Source organism: Mus caroli, unplaced genomic scaffold (genome assembly GCF_978045245.1).
Source record: "Mus caroli unplaced genomic scaffold, Mus_caroli_1 scaffold_19, whole genome shotgun sequence".
In the NCBI taxonomy this organism is placed as follows: domain Eukaryota; kingdom Metazoa; phylum Chordata; class Mammalia; order Rodentia; family Muridae; genus Mus; species Mus caroli.
In genome coordinates, this window is record NW_028227274.1 from 48002446 (window position 1) to 48023294 (window position 20849).

General features: G+C 45.2%; 1 protein-coding gene across 2 annotated transcripts in view; it reads left to right on the forward strand.

Annotated features, from left to right (window-relative positions):
• Tnfaip8 (TNF alpha induced protein 8) overlaps nucleotides 1–20849 on the forward strand; it is a 111732-nt gene that overhangs the window by 37669 nt on the left and 53214 nt on the right. The window contains exon 1 of one of the 2 annotated variants that reach the window (XM_029471915.2): nucleotides 12708–13051. The exons of the other annotated variant lie outside the window; for it this stretch is intronic. Coding sequence (XP_029327775.1) covers nucleotides 13039–13051 — 13 coding nt within the window. The 5' untranslated portion in view covers nucleotides 12708–13038. Of the gene's footprint in view, nucleotides 1–12707; nucleotides 13052–20849 lie in introns of those variants that run through there. 2 annotated transcript variants of the gene reach the window in all.

The following is a 20849-nucleotide window of genomic DNA, read 5'->3' on the forward strand; positions in this document are numbered from 1 at the left end:
GCTGATGGGAGTCTGTGAGATAGCATTGCATGTTTGGTGCTTATATGAGTACTGCATGTGTCATGAGTATACAACACAAGTTAGCAGTCACTATTAATAGGAAAGGAATTCCCGTCACACGTATATCAGCTGGTTCTTAAAGAAACAGCAGCCTTTCTTAGCCTAGCCTTTCTCCGAGACTGACACACATTTGATGAGAAGCCCAGAGCCTGAGAATTAGCTCCCAGGGGAACTGTGCCTCTGGGGTAGAGCCATGCCATTCTCCAGGAAGACTGGACCCAAGCCCAGTGGTGTTGAATGCTGAGGAAGCTGGCAGAGGATGCTGAGTATGGAGGGAGGAGGGCATTTGGCCTGTTTGTGGCTGTGAAGCTTTTGTATACATGTAAAACATTGTTGGTCCCAGACAAATCACAAGCTGTACCATCTACTGGGCCGTAAGTTCCCCCATAGGTGGTTCCTGTGGGGGTCTTCCCAGCTCACAGATGGTTTCTCATTTTTCACAAACTTGACATTGCTTTAAGCTGGCTTAGGTGTGTCTCTTATCATGGTGGAGCTATCATTTTGGGGTCTCATTCCCCTAAGGCTATTTGTAAATATTCCAAAGCTTAGCATGTCTGTGCTTCTGTTGCTATTTGTTTGCATATTTCCCCATTAATTAATTAGTTAATTAATTAATCAATTAGTTGTGTGTCTGTCTGTGTGTTTGGGTGTTTGTACAGAGGTTAGAGAACATCTTGCTGGAGTCAGTTCTTTCTTTGTACCATGTGGTTAGTGTGGTTCCCAGGGATTGAACTCAGGTCCTCTGGCTTAGTGGCAAGCACTTTTACACACTGGGTTATGTTGTTGACCCTGGAGTGTTTCACTGGTTGGTGTTCATCTGAAGGAGAGAAGAGGTTTGCAGATCATTTATTTTCTTCCAACCATGTTGACTCTAACACCAAGGTTATAAGGATCCTAATTGGGGGGTTGGGAGGGCTGGTCTTATGTATTTTGTGTTGTGTTCAGATGAGGTATTCGATAGCTTTGCAGGACACATTCTTTCACTTGTCTGTGTGATGGGATCTCTGGCTTTCACAGATTCAGAAGCCCAGGGCCTACTCCAAACAAGTAAAATCAGAACCTCTCAGGGTGGAACTCCAGTCAGTATTTTTAGAAACTCCTGTGGCGCTTCCAGTGTGTAGCCAAATTTAAAAGCCAGTGCTCTAGAACACAGCTCTCAAGTGTGGGTGACTTTCCCCCGGGGACATCTGGTAATGCCTACAGACTTTTGTGGATGTCACAGTGTGCTTCTGGCATCTAGGTAGTGGGAGACTCTGCCGAGAACGTTCTTTAGTGCACAGGAGCTAGTACATCATGTAATTAAACTGGCCCCAAATACCAGTAGAACCAAGGATGACAAAGAGTACTTCAGAAACCAAGAGCTTCCAGAGCCGAGCTTGTACCTCTCATGGGGAAGTCACAGCAGGTAGGAAACAGTTTTGTTTCCTCGGTAAGAATATGTAAGGAAGTACTTTTTGTCAGTACATTGCAGTCTCTTCTGGACTTGCCAGATTGGCAGCCTGTCCTTGAGGCTGGTGTACCAGGTTCTCATGTCTGGGGCCAGAAGTCTCCCTGTCTCGTCTTCTAAATTTATCGTACTTTAATGACTTGGAAGAAGACCAAAGTTAGGAAAATTAAACCCATAGAAATTAGCCAAGTGAACCACTTTCAAGTCAGTTTGAATTTGCCTGGTCTTTCCAAACCAGAGGAGTGACCTGAAAGAAGTCTGAATTTAAGTTCTCTGGGAGGTCTTTCTTTTCTTCTAAGGAGGTTGGGAAATATATTTTCAATTTTATTTAACTGTGAGACTTTCAGGAATGCTTATAATATCCAGTTTCTTTTGGGGTTGCTGGGGATTGAACCCATGACCTTGCACATGCAGGGCATATGCTCAACCCAGTTATATCCCCAGTTCCACAGGAAGTTAATGTTAGTCTGTATTTGCCTACTGTATCATTAATACTAGCTATCTGATGTATGTAATTTATTTGTCTACTCCATATACACCTCAGTGTTTTTTAATATGTTGGAAGTATATACAAACATATGGAATGAGAGCTACATTATCATACGTACAATAATCCTGGTTTCCAAGAAGCTGGAATTGTTTCACACTATCTTGTTTTATAGTATTATAAAAAGATTTTATTTTTTTAGTTATGCATATATATGAATATATACACATACATGCATAAAAACTAAAATATTATATATAAAAGTCTAGGTAGTAGGTACTGGTATATATGCCTATGTTCATGTGTGGATTTATGCTTGAGAGTACAGTGCCTGTAGAGGCCAGAAAAGGGTGTTTAATCACCTCAAGGTGGAGTTACGGTAAACTTAAGCCATGTGACATGGGTCCTGGGGTTCGAACTCAGGTGCTCTGCAAAGAGCAGTTCATGCTCTGTGGTAGTTTGAAGAATGGCCCCTCATAGGCTCATATATTTGTATGCTTGGTTCCCAGGTGAAGAACTGTTTTTGAAGGATTGGGAAGTGTCTTCTTGTTAGAGAAGTTGTACGTCACTGGGAGCGAGCTTTGAGATTTCAAAAGCCTACTCCAAGCCCAGTGTCTTACTCTCTCTGCGTGCCTGTCTGTGATTCAGGCTGTAAAACTCTCAACTACTTGTCCAGCACACCATGCCCGTGTACCTGCCCCCATGTTTCCTGCCATAATTGGTTATGATGGACTAACCCCATGTAAGGAAGCCTCCCAATTTAATTCTTTTTTAACAGTTGCCTTGGTCACGGTGTCTCTTCAAAGCAATGGAACAATGACCGAGACAGGATCTTAACAACTGAACAAACTCTAGCCTTGTGTTCTAATCTATCTTTAGTCCATGGTTTGGACTTGGTCTATTCAGTCTTTAAGAAGTAACTTAATTTTCTTTTATTCTAGTCTGTCTTCGACCCCTAACACAACATATACATTCTCTCTCTCTCTCTCTCTCTCTCTCTCTCTCTCTCTCTCTCTCTCTCTCTCTCTCTCACATACACACACACACACACACACACACACACACACACACACACACAGAGACTCACACACATATATGCACACACTGCATTCATGCATGCTCATTCACGTTTTCATGCCAAGTAACACTAGGCTGTTTGTTGCCAGTTGCCATTATTAAGTACCTTGGTAATGGTTCTCATGACAAGTTTTAGGGAAGGTTCTCAACACTACAAACAATCTTCAGAGAATATAAAAGGCAAACAAACAAACAAAAAAATCAGGGCTCAGGCAATGAGCTGACCTTGGTCCAGGGCTCAGTCAATAAAGTGCTTGCTGAACAAGAGTGAGAACCCGAATTCAGTACCTCCTTCTCCCAGGCAAAATGTCAGAGGTGGTGACATGTCTCTTATCCCCGAACTGGCGGAGCAGAGACAGAAAGACCCCAGGGGCAGACCCAGGGGCTTGCTGGTCAACCAGTCTAGTCAATCACTGAAAGATCCTGTCTCAGTACAAATAATTAAATAAAGGAGAGAGAATTGAAGAAGATACTCATCTGTGGCTTACACACACACACACGCACACACACACACACACACCCATACACTCATATATACCCCTACACATGCACACAATACAGAAAACATTCCAAAATTAAATTGACAAATAAGATAAAAACTGCAAAGCCAGATTAAAAAATCTGAATGTTTGCATCTTTAAAGATAGTATTTTAATACAGCTATAAATAAATTGGGCACACAGCTGTATGGGGTTAGGCTAAGGCTCAAGTCTGCCCCTGGATTATGGAGCCATTATTTATACCCAGTAAGGAAACAGAAAAGGGCCAAAACTCTCCGCTCAGCCTCTCTACTGTGTTGCTGGGTTTATTTTTGTGCCTCATGCCGGTGGGTGGCCACAGATCTTTTGTCACCATCCCTTCCTGACACAGTGCTAATCTACTAGTCAATGGCCCGTCAGTACTTGTGACTGAATAGTGGTCTGCCACTCCCCGAGGCCATAGTGTTTTGTCACCTAAGCCCTTCTGCTTGGTCATTTCCTCTCCTGGGCTACCAGCAGCACCTACTGCTAAGCCTATCTCAAAAGCTAGTCTCATTGGCTTCTTGACGGAAGACTCTAGAAATACACAGGTGTGAGGAAGGAAGTGACCATGGCCCTTGGTTTAGTGAGGGGTGGACACCTTGCACTTTCTCCCTTCCTGACCACTCAGGGTGCTTCTGCTCTCTGTCCCTGTGCTATGTCGATAGGCTGGTCCTTGGTCAACCCCTGCTTTCCTTTTTTGCTGAGCTCCTCTCTGCCTCCCCTCCCCCTACCGCCCCCTGCTCTGCTTGGCTCTGCCCTTCAGCAAGCACTGCCATTTCTCAGGCTCTGTTGGTGTTCTTTACCCTCGTTCCACCCTCTCCCTCGAGGTCACGTCTATTTCCAGGTCTTCAGATTCTCTACGTGCCAATGGCGTCCACATTTATATTTCAGGACGAAGCTCTTATCTGCATCCTCAACTCCTGTGTCTGCCTGGAACGTGTTTCGAGGGCAACTCACTCTCTCACTGTGAAGATCACTGACCTTGCCTTCCTGTCTGGTTTTCTCCTCAGCAAGTGAGCCGGAAGCCTGGGCAGCGTCTTGCTTTAGTGTTTCTTTGACTCCAGTGAACTACCAGTGTTGTCCCTTCTTTCACTGAGTACCCATAGCATCTCTGCAGTGTGGATGATCACTTTGACCAGCCAAGACCAGACTGGACCTAGATGGCTTTCAACGCTGTTGATTGACTCTCGATCTCTGACCCTGCGCGGCTCCATGTGCTACTCCTAGTGTAAAAATCCCTCCGATTCTTTCATTCCCAGGCTGGAGGTGCCGCATTAGGGTTTTCTACAGTTGCAGCATTTTAACAGGGCTCGTAAGATTTGTAGTAACTCGTTCCCAAATTGGCTCTATTTTGTGGCATTCCTTAAGAGTGCCTGTCCCTATTCACAAACACCTCCTGCCCAGACAGCCTCCTCTGCCCTGGTGTTTATCATTTATCCTGTAATTTAGCTTAGGGCACACCAAGACCTTGAGAAATCTGGGTTGAATGAAAGTGAGAAGGTAGTAGCCGTCTAGATAGTGGTTGTCAAGATCCTCAAATTCTAATTTAATTTTCCCTAGCCTGCTAAGGACTTCCTTCCTGAGTCTCTGCTTCCTTCTGATTCCTGGTTCTGTGTATGTTTCTTTCCTTTGCTTGTAGTTTTCAGAACTAAGAGAAGTGTGTGGGATTCTATGCTAGCAAATCATTTGATTCTGTCTGTCGTCTTTGGCCACTGAGTCTTGAATCCAGGAAGCTGTCCAACAAAACAGCCCATGGGAGCTGAGGCACCTTTGCTTTCCGGGGAGAGCAGGGCGCCTTGGCTGAATGGACTTGGGCTCTCAGAAGCTTTCCAACTCTGTCTGTGGTAAGTCAGACTCTGAATGCCGGAGACTTGCTGCGACTTGTCCAGACTATTTATTAAACTTCCAAACCTGTTTGGGAAGGAAGAGCAACAGTGTTTGGGCCCTGTGTGGCCCTCTCTCGTTCCTAAGCAACAGACCAGAACTTAGTCATGTTTTACTTGTAACAGTAAAAAGGTAAGGGACCACTCTTGGTTGTATGGATTCTAAAACGCCCCAGGTCAAGTTCCTCTCCTTAGAAGATTCCAGGCCCAGCAGTTCAGGTTCTCCCTGGGCTGGGAGAAGCCAGCTTCCTCTCAGCTCCTATCTGTCATCAAACCACAAAGATCAGAGGACCTGAATGGCCATGCTGAGTCAGAAGGGCCAGCCAGGCAGAAATGACACACTTCCTGCCCCAAGTGTTAGGCAGGCTTTATGGTTTTTTTTTGTTTTTTTTTTTTTCTGTTTTGCTTGAAGATTCCCTGAAAAGATACCAGGTTGTCCTGCTGAGCCTCTGTTTCTTCTAAGTTATCATAACATAGGCTCCTGGCATATTTCTTTGTCATTTACAGTTGCTCCCTCATTAGAAGAGTATCATGCTAGCAAATCATTTGATTCTGTCGTCTTTGGCCACTGAGTCTTGAATCCAGGAAGCTGCCCAACAAAACAGCCCATGGGAGCTGAGGCACCTTTGCTTTCCGGGGAGAGCAGGGCGCCTTGGCTGAATGGACATTACATTACATAAAAAGAGTACAATACATTGCTCCCTCATTAGAAGAGTATCATGTTTGTGGAGTGTATTTGTCAAGTATGCTCTGACAAAAGAAAACAAAAACAAGACAGACAGACAAAAACCCATCTTATTCTTCCCACTTAAAAAGGAACATACTGGGGCTGGAAAGATGGCTCAGCCATTAGGAAGAACACTTGCTATTTTTGCCGCGGGAACCTGGGTTTGGGTCCTAGCACCCAGACGGCAGCACAAAACCAAATCTGGCGCCCTCTTCTGGTGTCCTCAGGCCGAAAGCACCACTCGTGTCGTACACATACATACATTCAGACAAAGCACTTAGACATATAAAGTACAATAAATAACTTGTTTAAAAGTCCAGAGAATATACTTGTACATATCATTAGTCTAGGTCCTTTCCTTCCCACAAAGACTCTATACTGTTTCCTATAATCTCATACAGACCATGATACACGTGTGAAGGTCAGAGGACAGTGTTTTCGAGCTGGTTCTCTTCTTGTACCATGTGGGTCCTCAGGATCAAACTCAGGTGTTTGTCACATTTGGCTGCAAGCTCCTTTAGCCAGGGAACCTTCTCGCAAGCCCTCTGCTTCAGTGTATTGTTTTACAGCCTTTGTGAAGGGTCTCCATGTCCTCAAATGCAAGGTCTATTTGAAGGCTGTGTGGCATGCCAATCTGTGGAAGTGCCCTGCTCTGAGTATGGTATTTAGATACTTGGGTCTTCCCTTCACACCCTCCCCCACCCCAGTCACTTGATCTCATTTCAGTGAGGCCCCTCAGGCTGGCCCTGACTTCTCTATCCACCTGCTTTGGCATCCCAGTAACCCTGATAACCAGTGTTACCACACCAAGTAGCTCTGCCCTCATTGTTTGTCATAATCTATACATTTTTTTTAATATAATAGCTGTCTACATTCTTATCCGTCTCATTGACTGTGCGCTTGGACGTGGTTCAGAGGGATGGTGGAGTTGTAAGATTTTTTGATCCGTATTGCCACCTTGCCTTCCAGGCATTTGTCTTGTGTCACGTTCCCCCCAGATGGTATACATTTCCAACAGTGTCTTAAATGAGCTGTGTATACCAGCCCTTGCCTAGCTCACAATTGCCTTTCATACCTTGCTTCCAACAGTGCATTCATAGCCTGCCCTGCCCTGCCTTCCTGACTCCACCTCCCACAGTTAGCCATGCATGCCCTGTCTCAGGCTGGAGCCCAGTTCTGCTTGCTGCCAGACTGCTAGTCCTTTGCTGTTGGATATGCACCATCAATGTCACAGCCACAGGGTGTTTCCATCCCGATTCCTTCTTCATGCCTGTGGCTCCACATAGGTTGTTTACTTACGTGAGTGTTCACTTGTTGGCCAGCCTCTTTCCCTCATCGAGTGTCAGTTTGTAGGGCAGCTGATTCCTCACGGAGTCCTCGCTTCTGAGTTAGCCTTATATTCGGCAAGCGCCAAGCGTCAATTGACATTTTCCAGATTAAACTGTTATATGGGCTCTCACTGGCAGTAACAAGACAGACAAGGATGGTAGAATAGCACTGGACAGGGGACTTGGGCCTCCTGTGTCCTCATCTTCTGGAGTAGGTCTGTATTAGTGGAAAGGAAGGGGACTCTAACCACTTTGCAGGGGATGAGATGCAGTCTGCTTCCATCTTTTACTGGAAAGGTATTTCATTGGGGAGGAGGCTGTGGAGAACTTGTGCATAGCATACAAGCTCTGCATACTGATGGACTCGGGCCCAGAATGGCTTGATACATCATCCTCTCTGGCAAGCACTAGCAAACAAGGTGCTTTTTTTTTTTTTTTTTTTTTTGAGTTTCTGTAGTTTATTTTTATTACATTTTTAAAAAATTTGTGCTTTCAAATAGGCCCATATACCATATAATGACCAAGGTGTTCTGACCTCCAGGGAGACTGGAAATACTCCGCTGGGATCTCTGAGATGTTGTGTCTTCAGGGAACCACCTTTTGACACGATGTGGGAAAGGTTTACAGAAGCCAGTTGGGGGCAGCACCAATGAGAAGCCATCAGAAGCAATGGCCAGCCAGGCTGCCAAGGCAGGGGGCTTGGGAAATGTCTGACGTCAGGTTGGAAAATATTCTGTGTTGCCTCATTAAATAGAATTTCCAGAAATGCATAGGGAGATTTACTCCAAGGCTGAAGAGCTTCTCTTAGCCAATTGAGAATTTAATTAGTTTAAAATTTATTACTAGGGATCCCGTTCTGTTCTGTGTGAAGGATTGTGGTGTGAGAACGCTATAAAAGCCCAGGGCACTGCTTCTCTTCAGCTCAGGAGAAAAGAAACCACATCCAAGTACGAGCAGAGTTGCTGCAGCTGGAACCTGGCATTTCTCTGCTTTCAGAATGCTGATTTAGTGTTTTCACTGGTGGTGCAAGTGAGAAGAGGATTGGGTATAAATGAATCGTACAAGAAGACAGACGTCCCTGTTCACTGAGTCCCCAGACATGCTCGCTTCTTGGCCATTCAACACCAGCACTGTGATTGGGGCCTGGCTGTCAGTCTCCCTGCTGACTCATCTTCTTGGCTTGCGAGACCTGGTTAGATGGTAGCAAAGCTTTTGGAAATACCAAAAGAACAAGCCCCTAAGGAAAACCAAAAGAATAATGTTCTGATACGATGTATACTTGAAACTATAGCAGCAAATAATACCTAATTGAAAGGCCCAAAACCTCACATTTGCTCTTTGAGCACAGTGGTTCTCAACCTTCCTAATGCTGGGAACCTTTAATACAGTTTCTCCTGTTTGGTGACCCCCCCCCCAACCTTGAAATTATTTTTGTTGCTACTTCATAACTGTAAGTTTGCTACTGTCATCAACCGTGATGTATCTGATACGCAGTCCTCCAAAGTGCTCATGACCCACAGATTGAGAGCCACTGTTTGAGCAGCTGCTTGGGTGGAAGGCTTTGAATGGCAGCTGCTGCAGCAATGGACACGGGAAATCTCCACCCCAACCTTGATACTTGTGCCATTGCTGGCCCCAGCAACAGCTGCCCAGTTTAGCTTGTTACTCTAAGAGGTCCAGGAGGGGAGATTTCCAGGTGTTCTATTTATTTTCCCAGACTGTCCCCATTGTGTTATCTGATGAGCCAAGGACTTTTGTGTGTGTGTGTGGAGTGATATGCAGAGGGAAAGCCAAGGAATCTGGAGAGAGGCAAAAACCTGATACACCCACGAATCACAATCCTAACAAGATGAGAGAGTTAGAGGGCGCTTAGAGTCCTTTTCTGGAGATGTTGCCCACCTCCTAGGGCCTGGGGAAGCATCCTGCTCTCACGGTGGGGCAGCTGTTGGCCATTCAACAGTAGGCTTTCTCTGAATATGACTAGCCTTGGACGCTGGGCTTCATGCAAAGGTAGGCTATCCCCCAGGTACATCTATCTGCATTGTCTTTAATGAAATTTCTGGAGGGCACCTCTGAGCATGTAGCAGTCTCAGGCACTAAGTCTCTTGGAACAGTTCTATCAGGTCACCTTCTTTGCCTCTTCTCCAATGACTTCCTCCTTCTTGAAGAAGAGCAAAGTGAGAAGAGGAGAGCAGTCCGGTTCAATCATGGTTTTCAGTGGGCCATTGGCAAAGCTAGGTAGGACCGGGAAAGAGGGGGCGGGAAGAAGACTGATGGGGTCAGAGGAAGCTGAACACTAAGACAGAAAATGACATTGATGTTGGCAGTCTCAGCTTTGTGCACAATGGGCTGGGCATCGTCTTGGGAATACCAGACTATAAAGGTCAAGGTGTTCTGTGAATGTTTCCAGTTCCCTCTAAGGCTTGAAAAGTCGTATGTAATAAGGGAAGGTATCTTTTGCGTGCAGGCACCAGCGTGGTGGTGATTGTGTTCAATGTGCTGCTGATAAGGATGTGGGTGGCAGCACAGGAAGTTTCTTCATGGTCCGCGGCCACTGAAATGAGGCCAGAGCGAGAGTGTGTGTCTGGAGATAGTTCTGGAAGGGTAGGAGGAGTTGGCCTTACGGTTGTTCTTCTCAGCCCTGCCCTGTGCCGCAGAGCCTTGCTTGCTGCTGCTTGCCCTCTTGCTCTGCCATATTCTATGGAGATTGAGACTGGCACGCATTTCCCCTGGGTGTAGGGAGGATTTAGGTGTAAATGGTTCTTTTCTTGCTGAGAGTTGCTAGACAGCACATAGTACAGCTGATTTTCTAGCGGCCACCATCATGCGGCTGCGGAGACATGCAGAAACCTCTGATGGATGGCCCTGGAATCCGGGGGTGGTGGTGGTGGCGCTCACTCAGTGTCAGCGTGTTACTTGGCATCTCCATGACTGCCGATGCAGTTGTACGCTGGAGAGTTTCAACAGCCCTGTGCCTCCACTGAAGTGTGCTCATCCTAGACAAGACTCTGGCTTTGATCCCTGGTATTGCCAAAAAAGATCAGATAGAGGCAAGGGGAGGGGGGAGACTTGGAGATCAAGAGTAACTCATATTTGAATACGAATTATCTTATCAGGATCTAGTCTGGGCACATTCTTTGGCCACTAGGTCACCAACTAGTGTCCAGGTTTGGAAATTCTGTGAGCTCCCCTCTTGCCATTAGCATGAGGATGCATTTGCCCTGGACAGCATAACAAATACTGATCTATGAACCCATCCAAGTCTTAAGGAAGAGCTGTATTAATATCCTCAAAGGCAAAGGGGTTAACTATTTTGTACACGGGCTACCCTGGGGGGTTGGGCTGTTCCACAGATCATGACATGACAGTCTTCCTCTGCCTGTGCCCACCCACCCACCCTCTTCTAACCAACTAACATGACTTGAGCAGGATATAATTCTGAATGCTGGAACAATTAAACCACAATGAATAGATCCAAGCATGGATGACCTAGTGCTGAGATCTCATGTGAGGGAAGAGGGGAGTTGGCAAAGAAGGGCGCCATCCATCCAAGCACCTTGCTTTCCGGTAATGTCCCACTGTCTGGACTTCTCTGAGACCAGGGATGTCCTGCTGGGTATACTACCTGAGGATCTGATGCTTACAGCCTTCTCTTTCTTGCTTGGTGTTGATGTGAGCTGCAGGAGTCTTCCTCCAGCCTCCCCTTCCCAGAGCCTCACTGTGTACCTCCATCATCAGCAATGTGGAGAAAGCAGGGCCTTGTAACAACCCAGCCATGACACTATCACCAAGGCCATTTTAGGGATGTGGGAGATCTTCCCTCCATTTAGGCATGGCTCTTTATTAATTACCCTAGAGTATATCAATAAACCAAGTTTAGAAAGTCCCTGGGCTTCAGAATCTTGAACTTCTGGGAACAGATTTCTCTTGACATTTTCTTGTCACCGATGAGGTTTTGTATCATTCTGGGCCAGCCAGAGTTTGGAGAGAGAATATTTTTGTGAGTATAAAAAGGTGGCTTCTAAAACACAAACTTTGTAACGTCCTCCCACATGATTATGTAAATATATGAAATATAATAAATAATAAACATATGTCTGTATTTGTACATTGACATTTAGTTCCTTTCCTTTAGGTCACTCCCCCAATTAACAGGTCATTTCACTTAAGTTCATGTCATCTGTAGTTCCTGTTGCTGCTGGAAGTCGCTATGTGTAAGGCAGTCTGCTATTCGCTTTGCATGGTTTTCTTTAAACTGCAGTAACCATTCTCTGAGGTTGGCTGTATTACTTTTATTTTGCACAGGTGCAAAGTTGTTCAGGCAGGTTAAATAACTTGGGAGCCTATAAACCAGAGACCAGCAGAAATGGAATTTGAACCAGGTCTAGCAAATTCTATTTCCCTGTATATCTTTTTTTTTTTTTCCCTGCTGGGTGCCCGGTAACTCGAGCCAGATTATCAATACTAGAAAAGATAAGAGTAAAATCCAAACACAACTACCTGGGGGACTAAGAGAGAAACACAGCCAAGGATGGTATTAACTGTAAGTAGCTATCACAAAATAATACCAAGAAATTAGAAATTTGTAGCTGGAGGGTTTAAAGGAAGAGCCTATGCTCACAGTTAAGGTCCCCAGGAGAAGGCTTCACACCCCTAAGTAGCGTGCTTCGAGTATGGGCAGAATCTTATCTGAGGTGGTTTGTCAGCCATGATGATTTCCTAATCCACAGGAAAGTAAATAGATAGTAAGGACACTCCTAGATCATTTCTGTGGAGACATGCATGTTGCATACATATGTGTGTGTATTTGTGTGTGCCCATTCTTTATCCATCCTTCTCTTCACAAGCCAAAAGCTAACGATTTTAAGCAGTAACATTGCTGTCACCATGTTCCCTAGCTCTCCGAAGAACAAGAACACCTCTGAGCAATTCTTCCTATTAATAGACCTTCATTCATGTTTGTACAAGCTAGGTAGGAATGGGGTGTTGTTTTTTAAAATTTCCTCTCCAGACATCTGTGAATGGAGCCACACCCTTTTGTCTTTTACTTTTTTTTTTTTCTTTTAAGTCTCTGCTTTTCCCCCCTAGCCTGTTGGAACAGCAGACTTCCTGTTCTGCTTGAATTTTTTTTTTTTTTTTTAATTTTGCCCATGTGCCTAGCACAGTAAGCTTGTGTTTCTGTGTAGCGTAGCTCACAGGTAGGGAACTCAGGCAGCCTCGATCCATCCTCTCTGTGTGAATGCAGAGACCTCTGTGACAGCACAATTAAGAGGTGCCTCACACATCCTCTACAAACTGCAAACTGCAGCACCCTGAATAACAAGCAGGACAGCTTCTAAAGTGACCACTGATGACCTACGGTATGCTGGCTTGTTGGTTCGTGTGGTAAGCTTGTGGTGAATTTCCTGGAAGGCTGGGGTGAATCAACTTGAGAGATGGGACCGTGGATGTCCCTCAAGCTTGTGTGACATACTTTGACACTGGCCTCCTCACGAGCACAGGGAGAAAATGCCGAGACTGGGTGAGTTAAGACTGTTCTCAGACAACGTTGGGTGCAGCGTTTGGTGGGGTCTGGTGGGAAGTTCAGATGCCTAAGGTACTGCTGTATGCAAGGGGCTAATGTTTGGTTATGGCTTTAGAGGGGCTATGTACACTAATCAAGGGCTCTTCCTGTCTGTGGGAGCCAGTGTTAATCTGAGAGATATGAGGATTATGGTCAAAATGGCATCTGCATAGTACAGATAAGTAATTTTACTTGAGAACAAACGGAATCTTTAAAAAGTTTCAGAAACATAGCCTCTAAGATTTTATAGGTTTTTTTTTAAGATCCTCAGTTTATTTTCTATATTTCTCTGAATTTGTGAACTGTAGAATACCTCTGATTCCCAGGGGTCCGTGGCATTGTAACCTGTAAACACCCAGTTTATCTCTCTTCCCCATTTTGTAACTGCTGGTGAGAATATTATTGCTCTTATTTTTTCCCTTATATCCAAAGAACAACTTTATCCAAATAGAAAACCTTTTGCCTCTTAAGAATAATACCTTAGGTTTGTAGCTACACTGTTGCTCCAAACAATCAAAAATCAAAACAATTTGATTTTTAAAATAAATTTTAAAAATTGTCAAGATTTGAAATGAAAGAACTTTTCAAACATCCTTTAAAGTTATTTTTTTTTATATGCATGTCTCTACAGGTCTGTGCATAGCACTTATATAAATGTATCTAAAGGTTTTATATTTAAGGCTTGGGGGGGGAGCAAGCGTGAGGAGGAATAATCTGTAAACCCAACAATTAGGTGGTTGAAGCAGGAAGAGAGTGAATTCAAGGATTTTCAGCGAGAGTTGGTCAAGAGAGAGAGAGAGAGAGAAAGGAAAGGGGAAAGGGAAAGGGAAAGAAGGGAAAGGGGAAAGGAAAGGAAAGGAAAGGAAAGGAAAGGAAAGGAAAGGAAAGGAAAGGGAAAGGAAAAGGAAAAGTACCTGGTAGAGCTTAAGTGACTAGTAGAAAGAACTAGAAATTGAAAGACATAGGTAGGTGCTGAGGTAACTTGTCTCAGTTCATTAATTGAACCTTTGGCAACCAATACTATTTTGTAGAGTCATAACTTTGGATAAAGTGTGGTCACTCGCACATTAATTATATAAGATAAATATGTGTCTTCTGGGTGTGCAGAACTATGCATGTGACCTTCTGCCCGCTTTATGTTTATGTAGTACACATCACACACACACACACACACACACACACTGGCATGCTTCTATGACTGATGTCGTGGTGTCTATACAACTGGGGTCAGAGCCAGCTTTGCTTGGGATGGTCTTGGAGAAGTGTGTTTTGGGGAGACTTCCAAAAGGAAGGGATGCACTTTGGCAGAATGAACTACATGTAAACCTTTCAGGGCTGTTGATTTCATGGGTTAGCATGAAGCACTAGAGAGCAGAGTATAAGTTAGCAAATGAAAATAAGCAGAATCCTGTGAAAAAAGAGAGTGCGGGCCTAGCAGAGAACCAATGGGCCAAGGGGCTTGGCTGTGCTCTCCCCGCTACCACCCGCCCACTCCCCTGCCCCGTGGATCCCAACACATCTCATGTTGCCCTCTAGTGGAATGAGCTGAGATGCGCAAGGGGGGGCACCACTTCTGTTTTCCTTGGGTCTTCTAAGTGAAGAGTTAGAGCAGATGGAGGTACTTTCCTCACTGGGAATGCTAAAATTTAGACACTGGAAATTTGAAGCCAGATGGCGGTATCAGGAACTCTTATTGGCCAAGTGTTACTATTTACAGAGCTATCGGGCATGCGCCTGCGCAGTTCTGCAGTGGAGTGAAAGCATGTCACCACTGGCCCTTAAGGTCTTCTCTTGCGTTGTCTTGTTTTCTCTTGTGGTTACAAAATAAATCCTGCTAGTGGAGAAGGAGAGACCTGTGATCATGGGTACCACAGCCCACAGGACTGAAAGCCAAAGAAACGAGAGGTTGGCACTGCTGTCTTTCTTTCCACGCACACGCCGTGCTCCTTGTGGATCCCAGTCATCCTTTCAGGGCCTGAAGATACAGAGGTAGACTAGGCAAAAGGAAACGCCTGCTCTTGGAGAGCCGCTGTTGTAGTTGAAAGAGGCTGACACCAAACTTTATAAATGTAAAATATATAATAAGCCAATACTATGTGCTAAGAATAGGAAAATTTAAACATGGGGAGGGAAATAGTTTGTTCTCTCTTCCCGTCCCTGTCCCTGCCCCTGTCCCTGTCCCTGTCCGTCCGTCCGTCCGTCCGTCCGTGTGTGTGTGTGTGTGTGTGTGTGTGTGTACATGCATGTCTATATGCATATGTGTTAATGAGTCGTATAAGTGATTGTAGTTGTGAATGTTCTAGGCAGAATGCAAGCAGCTGCAAAGGCCTTGAGGTCACAACGCCCTGTTTCATTTGGATCCGAGGTCCACTTTTCCACCACTCTGTCCACACGGGCAGGGCTGTGTGGCCGCATACAGCCTCAGGCTTCCAAGTGCACTGGGCTCCTCTAGCATCAATGTTTCTGTAGGATTACCTTTTGTCGTTACCCCAGTGCACCGTTATCCATGAAGCCACCACAACAATGGCTCTTTCTCTTCAAGCCCAAAGGACAGTTGTGCCAACATTGCCTATCTATTTGGGGGAATGAAGATAAATCCTTTGTATTTTCATGATAATTCTCTACCAGTCAGTTGATGGATGACCTATGCTTCACCCGAATTATGATTAGATTACTTGGGCCTAGTTAACATAGGATGAAATGTCCACAGTAGTCCCAAGCTGTCAGGAAAAGGAGATTGAGCATCAGATAGTATTTAAGATTAATTTGAAAGCGGAAGTTCAGAAGGGGGTCAACTCACTGCCACCAAATGCAGCGTTTCCTGGAAAGATTTTGCCTGCCCTTGCCTTTTGTATATGATGAGCTAGTTCAAACCATTTTCCCCCTTGGCATTCCTTTACATCTTACGACTGCTGTCCTCTGGATATGGGCCAAGTCCTCCAATATCATTGTGTGATGTTGGTCTGACCAGTGCTAAGTACAGAAAAAGGTGACTTTGAGATGTCACCTGCAGTGTCTCCTCTTGTTTAGTCATTCTGTGTCCTACGTCCAATGAAGAAAGTGACAGAGGGTATTTTCATCTTGTATTGAGTGTGTCCTAGGATCTCTTGTATGGTTCTTTCTCCTCCTCTTGGAGTTCATCTTATAGATGTGAGATTTACCTCACCACTGTCGTTACGATCATCATGACAACCATAATCAACCATCACCCACCATCTCTCACTTATTTAAGATTTATTTATTTAATGTATGAGTGCTCACGCTGCATGGACACCTGCATGCCAGAGAGGGCATTAGATTACCTTAGTAGATGGTTGTGAGCCACCATGTAGTTGCTGGGAATTGAACTCAGGACGTCTGGAAGAGCTTTTATGCTTGTTTGTATAGTTTCTTTCCTTTCTTCCTTTTAATTGCCAGCCACGGTCATTTCATGTTTCTTTGTAACGACCGATGAAATCTCACTGAGCCTAAAGGATGAGCATTAAATTCCCTTCTTTGTTAACAGTTCTTGGAGTAAAGTGCTTTGATTACTTTGGGAGCCTGGGGGCCCAGAGCTGTGCGATCTTTTCTTTATAATTTTCGAAAGGGTAGTAGCTCCAGTGGAGTCTTAGCCAGATGTACGGAGAATCTAAGAATAGGGGACTGCTGGGAGAAATTATAAACAGGAACATCGTAAGTATTTGCTACATGTGGGAGACGGGGCATGGAAGGGCCCTGTTAAAGATGCTACTAAAGAGGCTGGTTAAAGCCCTAAAGGACTATCAGCTTCCAGAAAGTCGTCCTGTTGGGAGTCTGAGTTTCAGGGGTGAGGCTGCAAAGAGGCAGTGATTGGCTGTGTGCTCAGAGTGGGCGTGGTAGACTGTGATTGGCTGTGTGCTCAGAGTGGGGCGTGCTGAATTGTGATTGGCTGTGTGCTGTGTTTCTTGTTGAAAGCCGCGCCTAATGGGCTCTTGAGTACTTTCTGGTTCTATTTGTTTAATTTTTGCTTTTGAAAACAAGGTCTTGTTAATGTAGGCAGGCTAGCATCTAACCCTAGATCCTCCAGCCTTTGTTTTCTGAATGATAGCATTAGAGAGATGAGCGCCTAAACCCAGCTGATTTTGAGCATCCTCAAAGGCAGACTCTGACCCACCCTTCCTGTATTAGTAATGTATTGTTGATTAGCCACCTTTCCTCAGCAACTAGTTAATAGCATTCTGTCTTTCACCTCTCACGTGCTGGGGCGCTCCTGAACATGCCTTCAGCACCCAGGAAAAACTCCAAGTCATGCGTGACCTCACTCCTGGGTCCTTACATTTCAGAACACGGGGCTTTTACCTGTTCAGACTGTTCCAGAACCTCGTCCTACCCTACAAATCTTGCCCTTTCTACCCTCTGTCAGGAGGGAGGCAGTCAGCCCCATAGGATAGGACCTGGCTGTATGAAGTCTGTTAGGAAGCCCCTGAGCGGTGAGTGAGGGATGAAGTCCAGGAATCCGGCCCTGCAGTCTGCTTCAGGTTCCCTAACTAAGTTGCTTCTCATCCGATGACTGGCCAAGGTGATATAGTGAATGGATAAACCTATTCACTACATCTCAATTGACCACTCCCAGTGATTACCATCAGATGCAAAAACACCAGTCTCATGACCACTGTATCATGATAGGTCACATACAAACAGTCGCAAAGGTCAATAAAGCATCTTCAAGGTAACATAGACAACACTGGTATTTATTGTAAGTAGAGAAAATTTATTATAGACAGTTCTTCAAGGTATTGTACACGTCACTATAAACACTGTAAGTCCTAGATAGTTTTGTAAAAAACTGTGTAACCACATTCCTGCAAGGACCAGTCTTATAAATATATGAGCTTAGTCATGGTGTTTGACTATCTTATTCACTTTAATAAAAATAAGTAGGCCCTTGGAAATATAAACCCTTTGAGACTGCACATGAATAGTTAGGAGTTTGTTTTTGCTGTAGGTGAATCCTGCCTGAGAGTGACTGGTGGGGACAGAAGAAGGGCTGGTGACAGGGAATATAGTATAGAGTCAGGAAAATACCGCTTTGGGGTGAGTTGGTTGGCTCAGAGATGTGCCACTTTATTCTTTAGATGAATTCCCTGGCTCGTGTGTCAGACTCTGGAGCATTGTCCTCAGTCGGCTGTCATCCCGCTATGTTCCAGAAGGAAATTAATGCACAGAGGGCCAGCCACAACAAGGAATACCTTGGGCTTTGGCTCAAACCCCAGTGAAAAGCTGGAGTGGCCAGGGATACTGGGTGAGATTTCAGAGGGTGGGGCCAAGTGTCATTACTGGTGTTCCAGGAGGCTACTTGCAGGGCACCACAGAGCTCCTGAGGCAACAGTCCAGACTCCTGAGGCTCACTTGTCTAGCTGCTGAGAAGGAACTTGTGTGATGGGCTTTTGGTTATTGTCGCATGAACTTCGTGGGCCCATTTTCCCCATCTGTTAAAAACAAGTTTGAAGAATGAGGAAACGAACTGGTCTTTGAATGTTAGCTTTCTGGGTTTCTTGGGTTTTCTGCAGGCAGTGGTAGGCTGTATTTTGAGGAACTGAGTTATAGGTAACTGCAGAAGAGACTTGGCTCCTCTCTGTGAGGACCCATACACACGGACAGGCCATGGCACCATCTCTCTATTGCATGCTACAAATTAGCTATGAAGAGGCTGGCGGAGTGCCAGGGGTGAATTGCTCCAAGTGTTGTTGTTGTTTGTAAACCAGAAAGTGGCCACCTTCCTGGCCACAGTTCACAGAATGGAATTACTGCCCTTGCCGAGCCGGAATAGGATATTGGCTGCCAGGCTTGTATTCTGGAACACTCAAATGTCAGCAGCAGCAGTCCAGGAACAGGGTACATGAGACCAAATCAGTGGGTGACTCCCAGCAGTCGTCTCTGGAGAAGTGGTTTCAAAGCCTGGTTGTGTTTTTTTGTCCAGGGACTGGCAAGTCTCAAGGTGGCTTCCCACTTCTGTTTTGTAGTGTGATTGCAGTGTTGCGCACTGTTGTGGTTTACTGTACATCAGTAATCTTATTGCTCAACAATTCACCTGTAGTGGCTAGCTCTGGCCTCACCCCAGCCGGCAAGATGTTATGATAGGCATTTGAGTGGTTCACAGCAAATCCCAAAGTGTCAACAACTGCCAAGAAAGAAACTGGAAGTCCAGAGGCTTGTGATGAACTGTGTACATCAGTGCTTCTCAACCCTCCTAATGCTGAGACCGCTAATACAGTTCCTCGTGCTGTGATGACCCCCAACCATAAACTATTTCATTGCGACTGTTATGAATCATAGTAAATATCTGATATGTAGGATATCTGAAACATGACACGCTCCCCCCCACCCCCACCACCACCACCAAAGGAGTTGTGACCCACAGCTTGAGAACTGCTGGTATAAATCCCTTTAGCAGCACTGGAGTTGGAAGCAAAGGAAGACATGCCTGGCCAACACAGTGTCAGGTAGGGATGGAAGCCCGATGACTGGCGGTCACTGCTGTGTTTACTCAGAGTGAGAGACACCAGATTTTATGGATGTGAGCTTTTTATCATTTCTTTTTGTGTGTGTGACTGACTTTAGCTTCTACCTTAGATTAGGGAACTGGCTGTCTCTGAATTTTGGAGGTCTTGCAGACCTCCAAAAACGTCACCCATAAATTGGAAACTTTCGGAAGGAATCTGTCCTTGTGAACGTCATCATTGGCCTTTGGAGGCTCAAACAAATCAGAGAGGCAGAAATGGAAATCACAGTCAAAACTGTTCTGAAATATTTTATGTCACTTAAATAATTTGCATTGCTGTCGAGCAGGAACCCCAAGCTTTTGAACTGCACTCTCCAGCTCTGTGAGCTGTCTGTTGACCGTGGCTCTTTGTCTGTTCCTAGTATTAGGAAGGCATGAGATTACTGGCCTGCCAGACCTGGGAGGGAAGCCATAATGGCTGTTCATTCTGTACCCAGTACACCCCATACTCTTTTAATTTCTACATCTCTGCTTCCTACCCAGGTGCCCCCTAGCCCTCACCTCTGAAGAAAATGAAAAAAAAAAAAAAAACCCAACAGTGAATTGCTATCAGATGTTAGTAATTCCCAGGCCCTTTCTCCAAGGAATGCTTGTATTTTTTTCAAAAGAGCCTCACAGTAGAACAGGAAGTGGGGCAAGAGTTCCATACTGAGTACCGCCTCTCTAATGAGAGTATTTCCTGTTTCGCTCAGAGGCCAGATGGGGCCTCGGGAGCCTCAGGCTCGCTTGGGTCAGCTGGACCAGCCCCAACCCAGGGAAGCTGAAGGAGTTTTGAATTTGTCCTTTTTTAAAATACGGTATTCCAGCTGCTGCCAGAGCCCATGTAGATTCTTGCAAATGTGTTTTTGTAGGAGATCCAGGGCACCCACTCACCTCCTGTGTCTGGCATTGATACAGCTGTGGAAATACAAATATTTCCCTTTCAAAGGCACTCACCCCTGGACTAAGATTGTCAGATTTTTTTTTTTTTAAACAATGGCCCCTTATAACGCTCACTTTTTAGAGAAACTTTGTAAATGAATGGTCTTCCATGTTTTCCCCATTAGCTTAAAGCTGGTTTGTTCTGAAGACCCTTTGGTTTCTAAGGATTTGTCAAGTGACAAAATCCTTTTGACTTCCCAGTGGCTTCCTCCCCAGCGCAGCCTTCCTTCCCCACTGATCACTCTTGAGTGTGTGGGTTTTTGCATGTGTTGCTAATACCTCCCAGGTCCTTCCCCCCCCACCCACCTCCTTTGC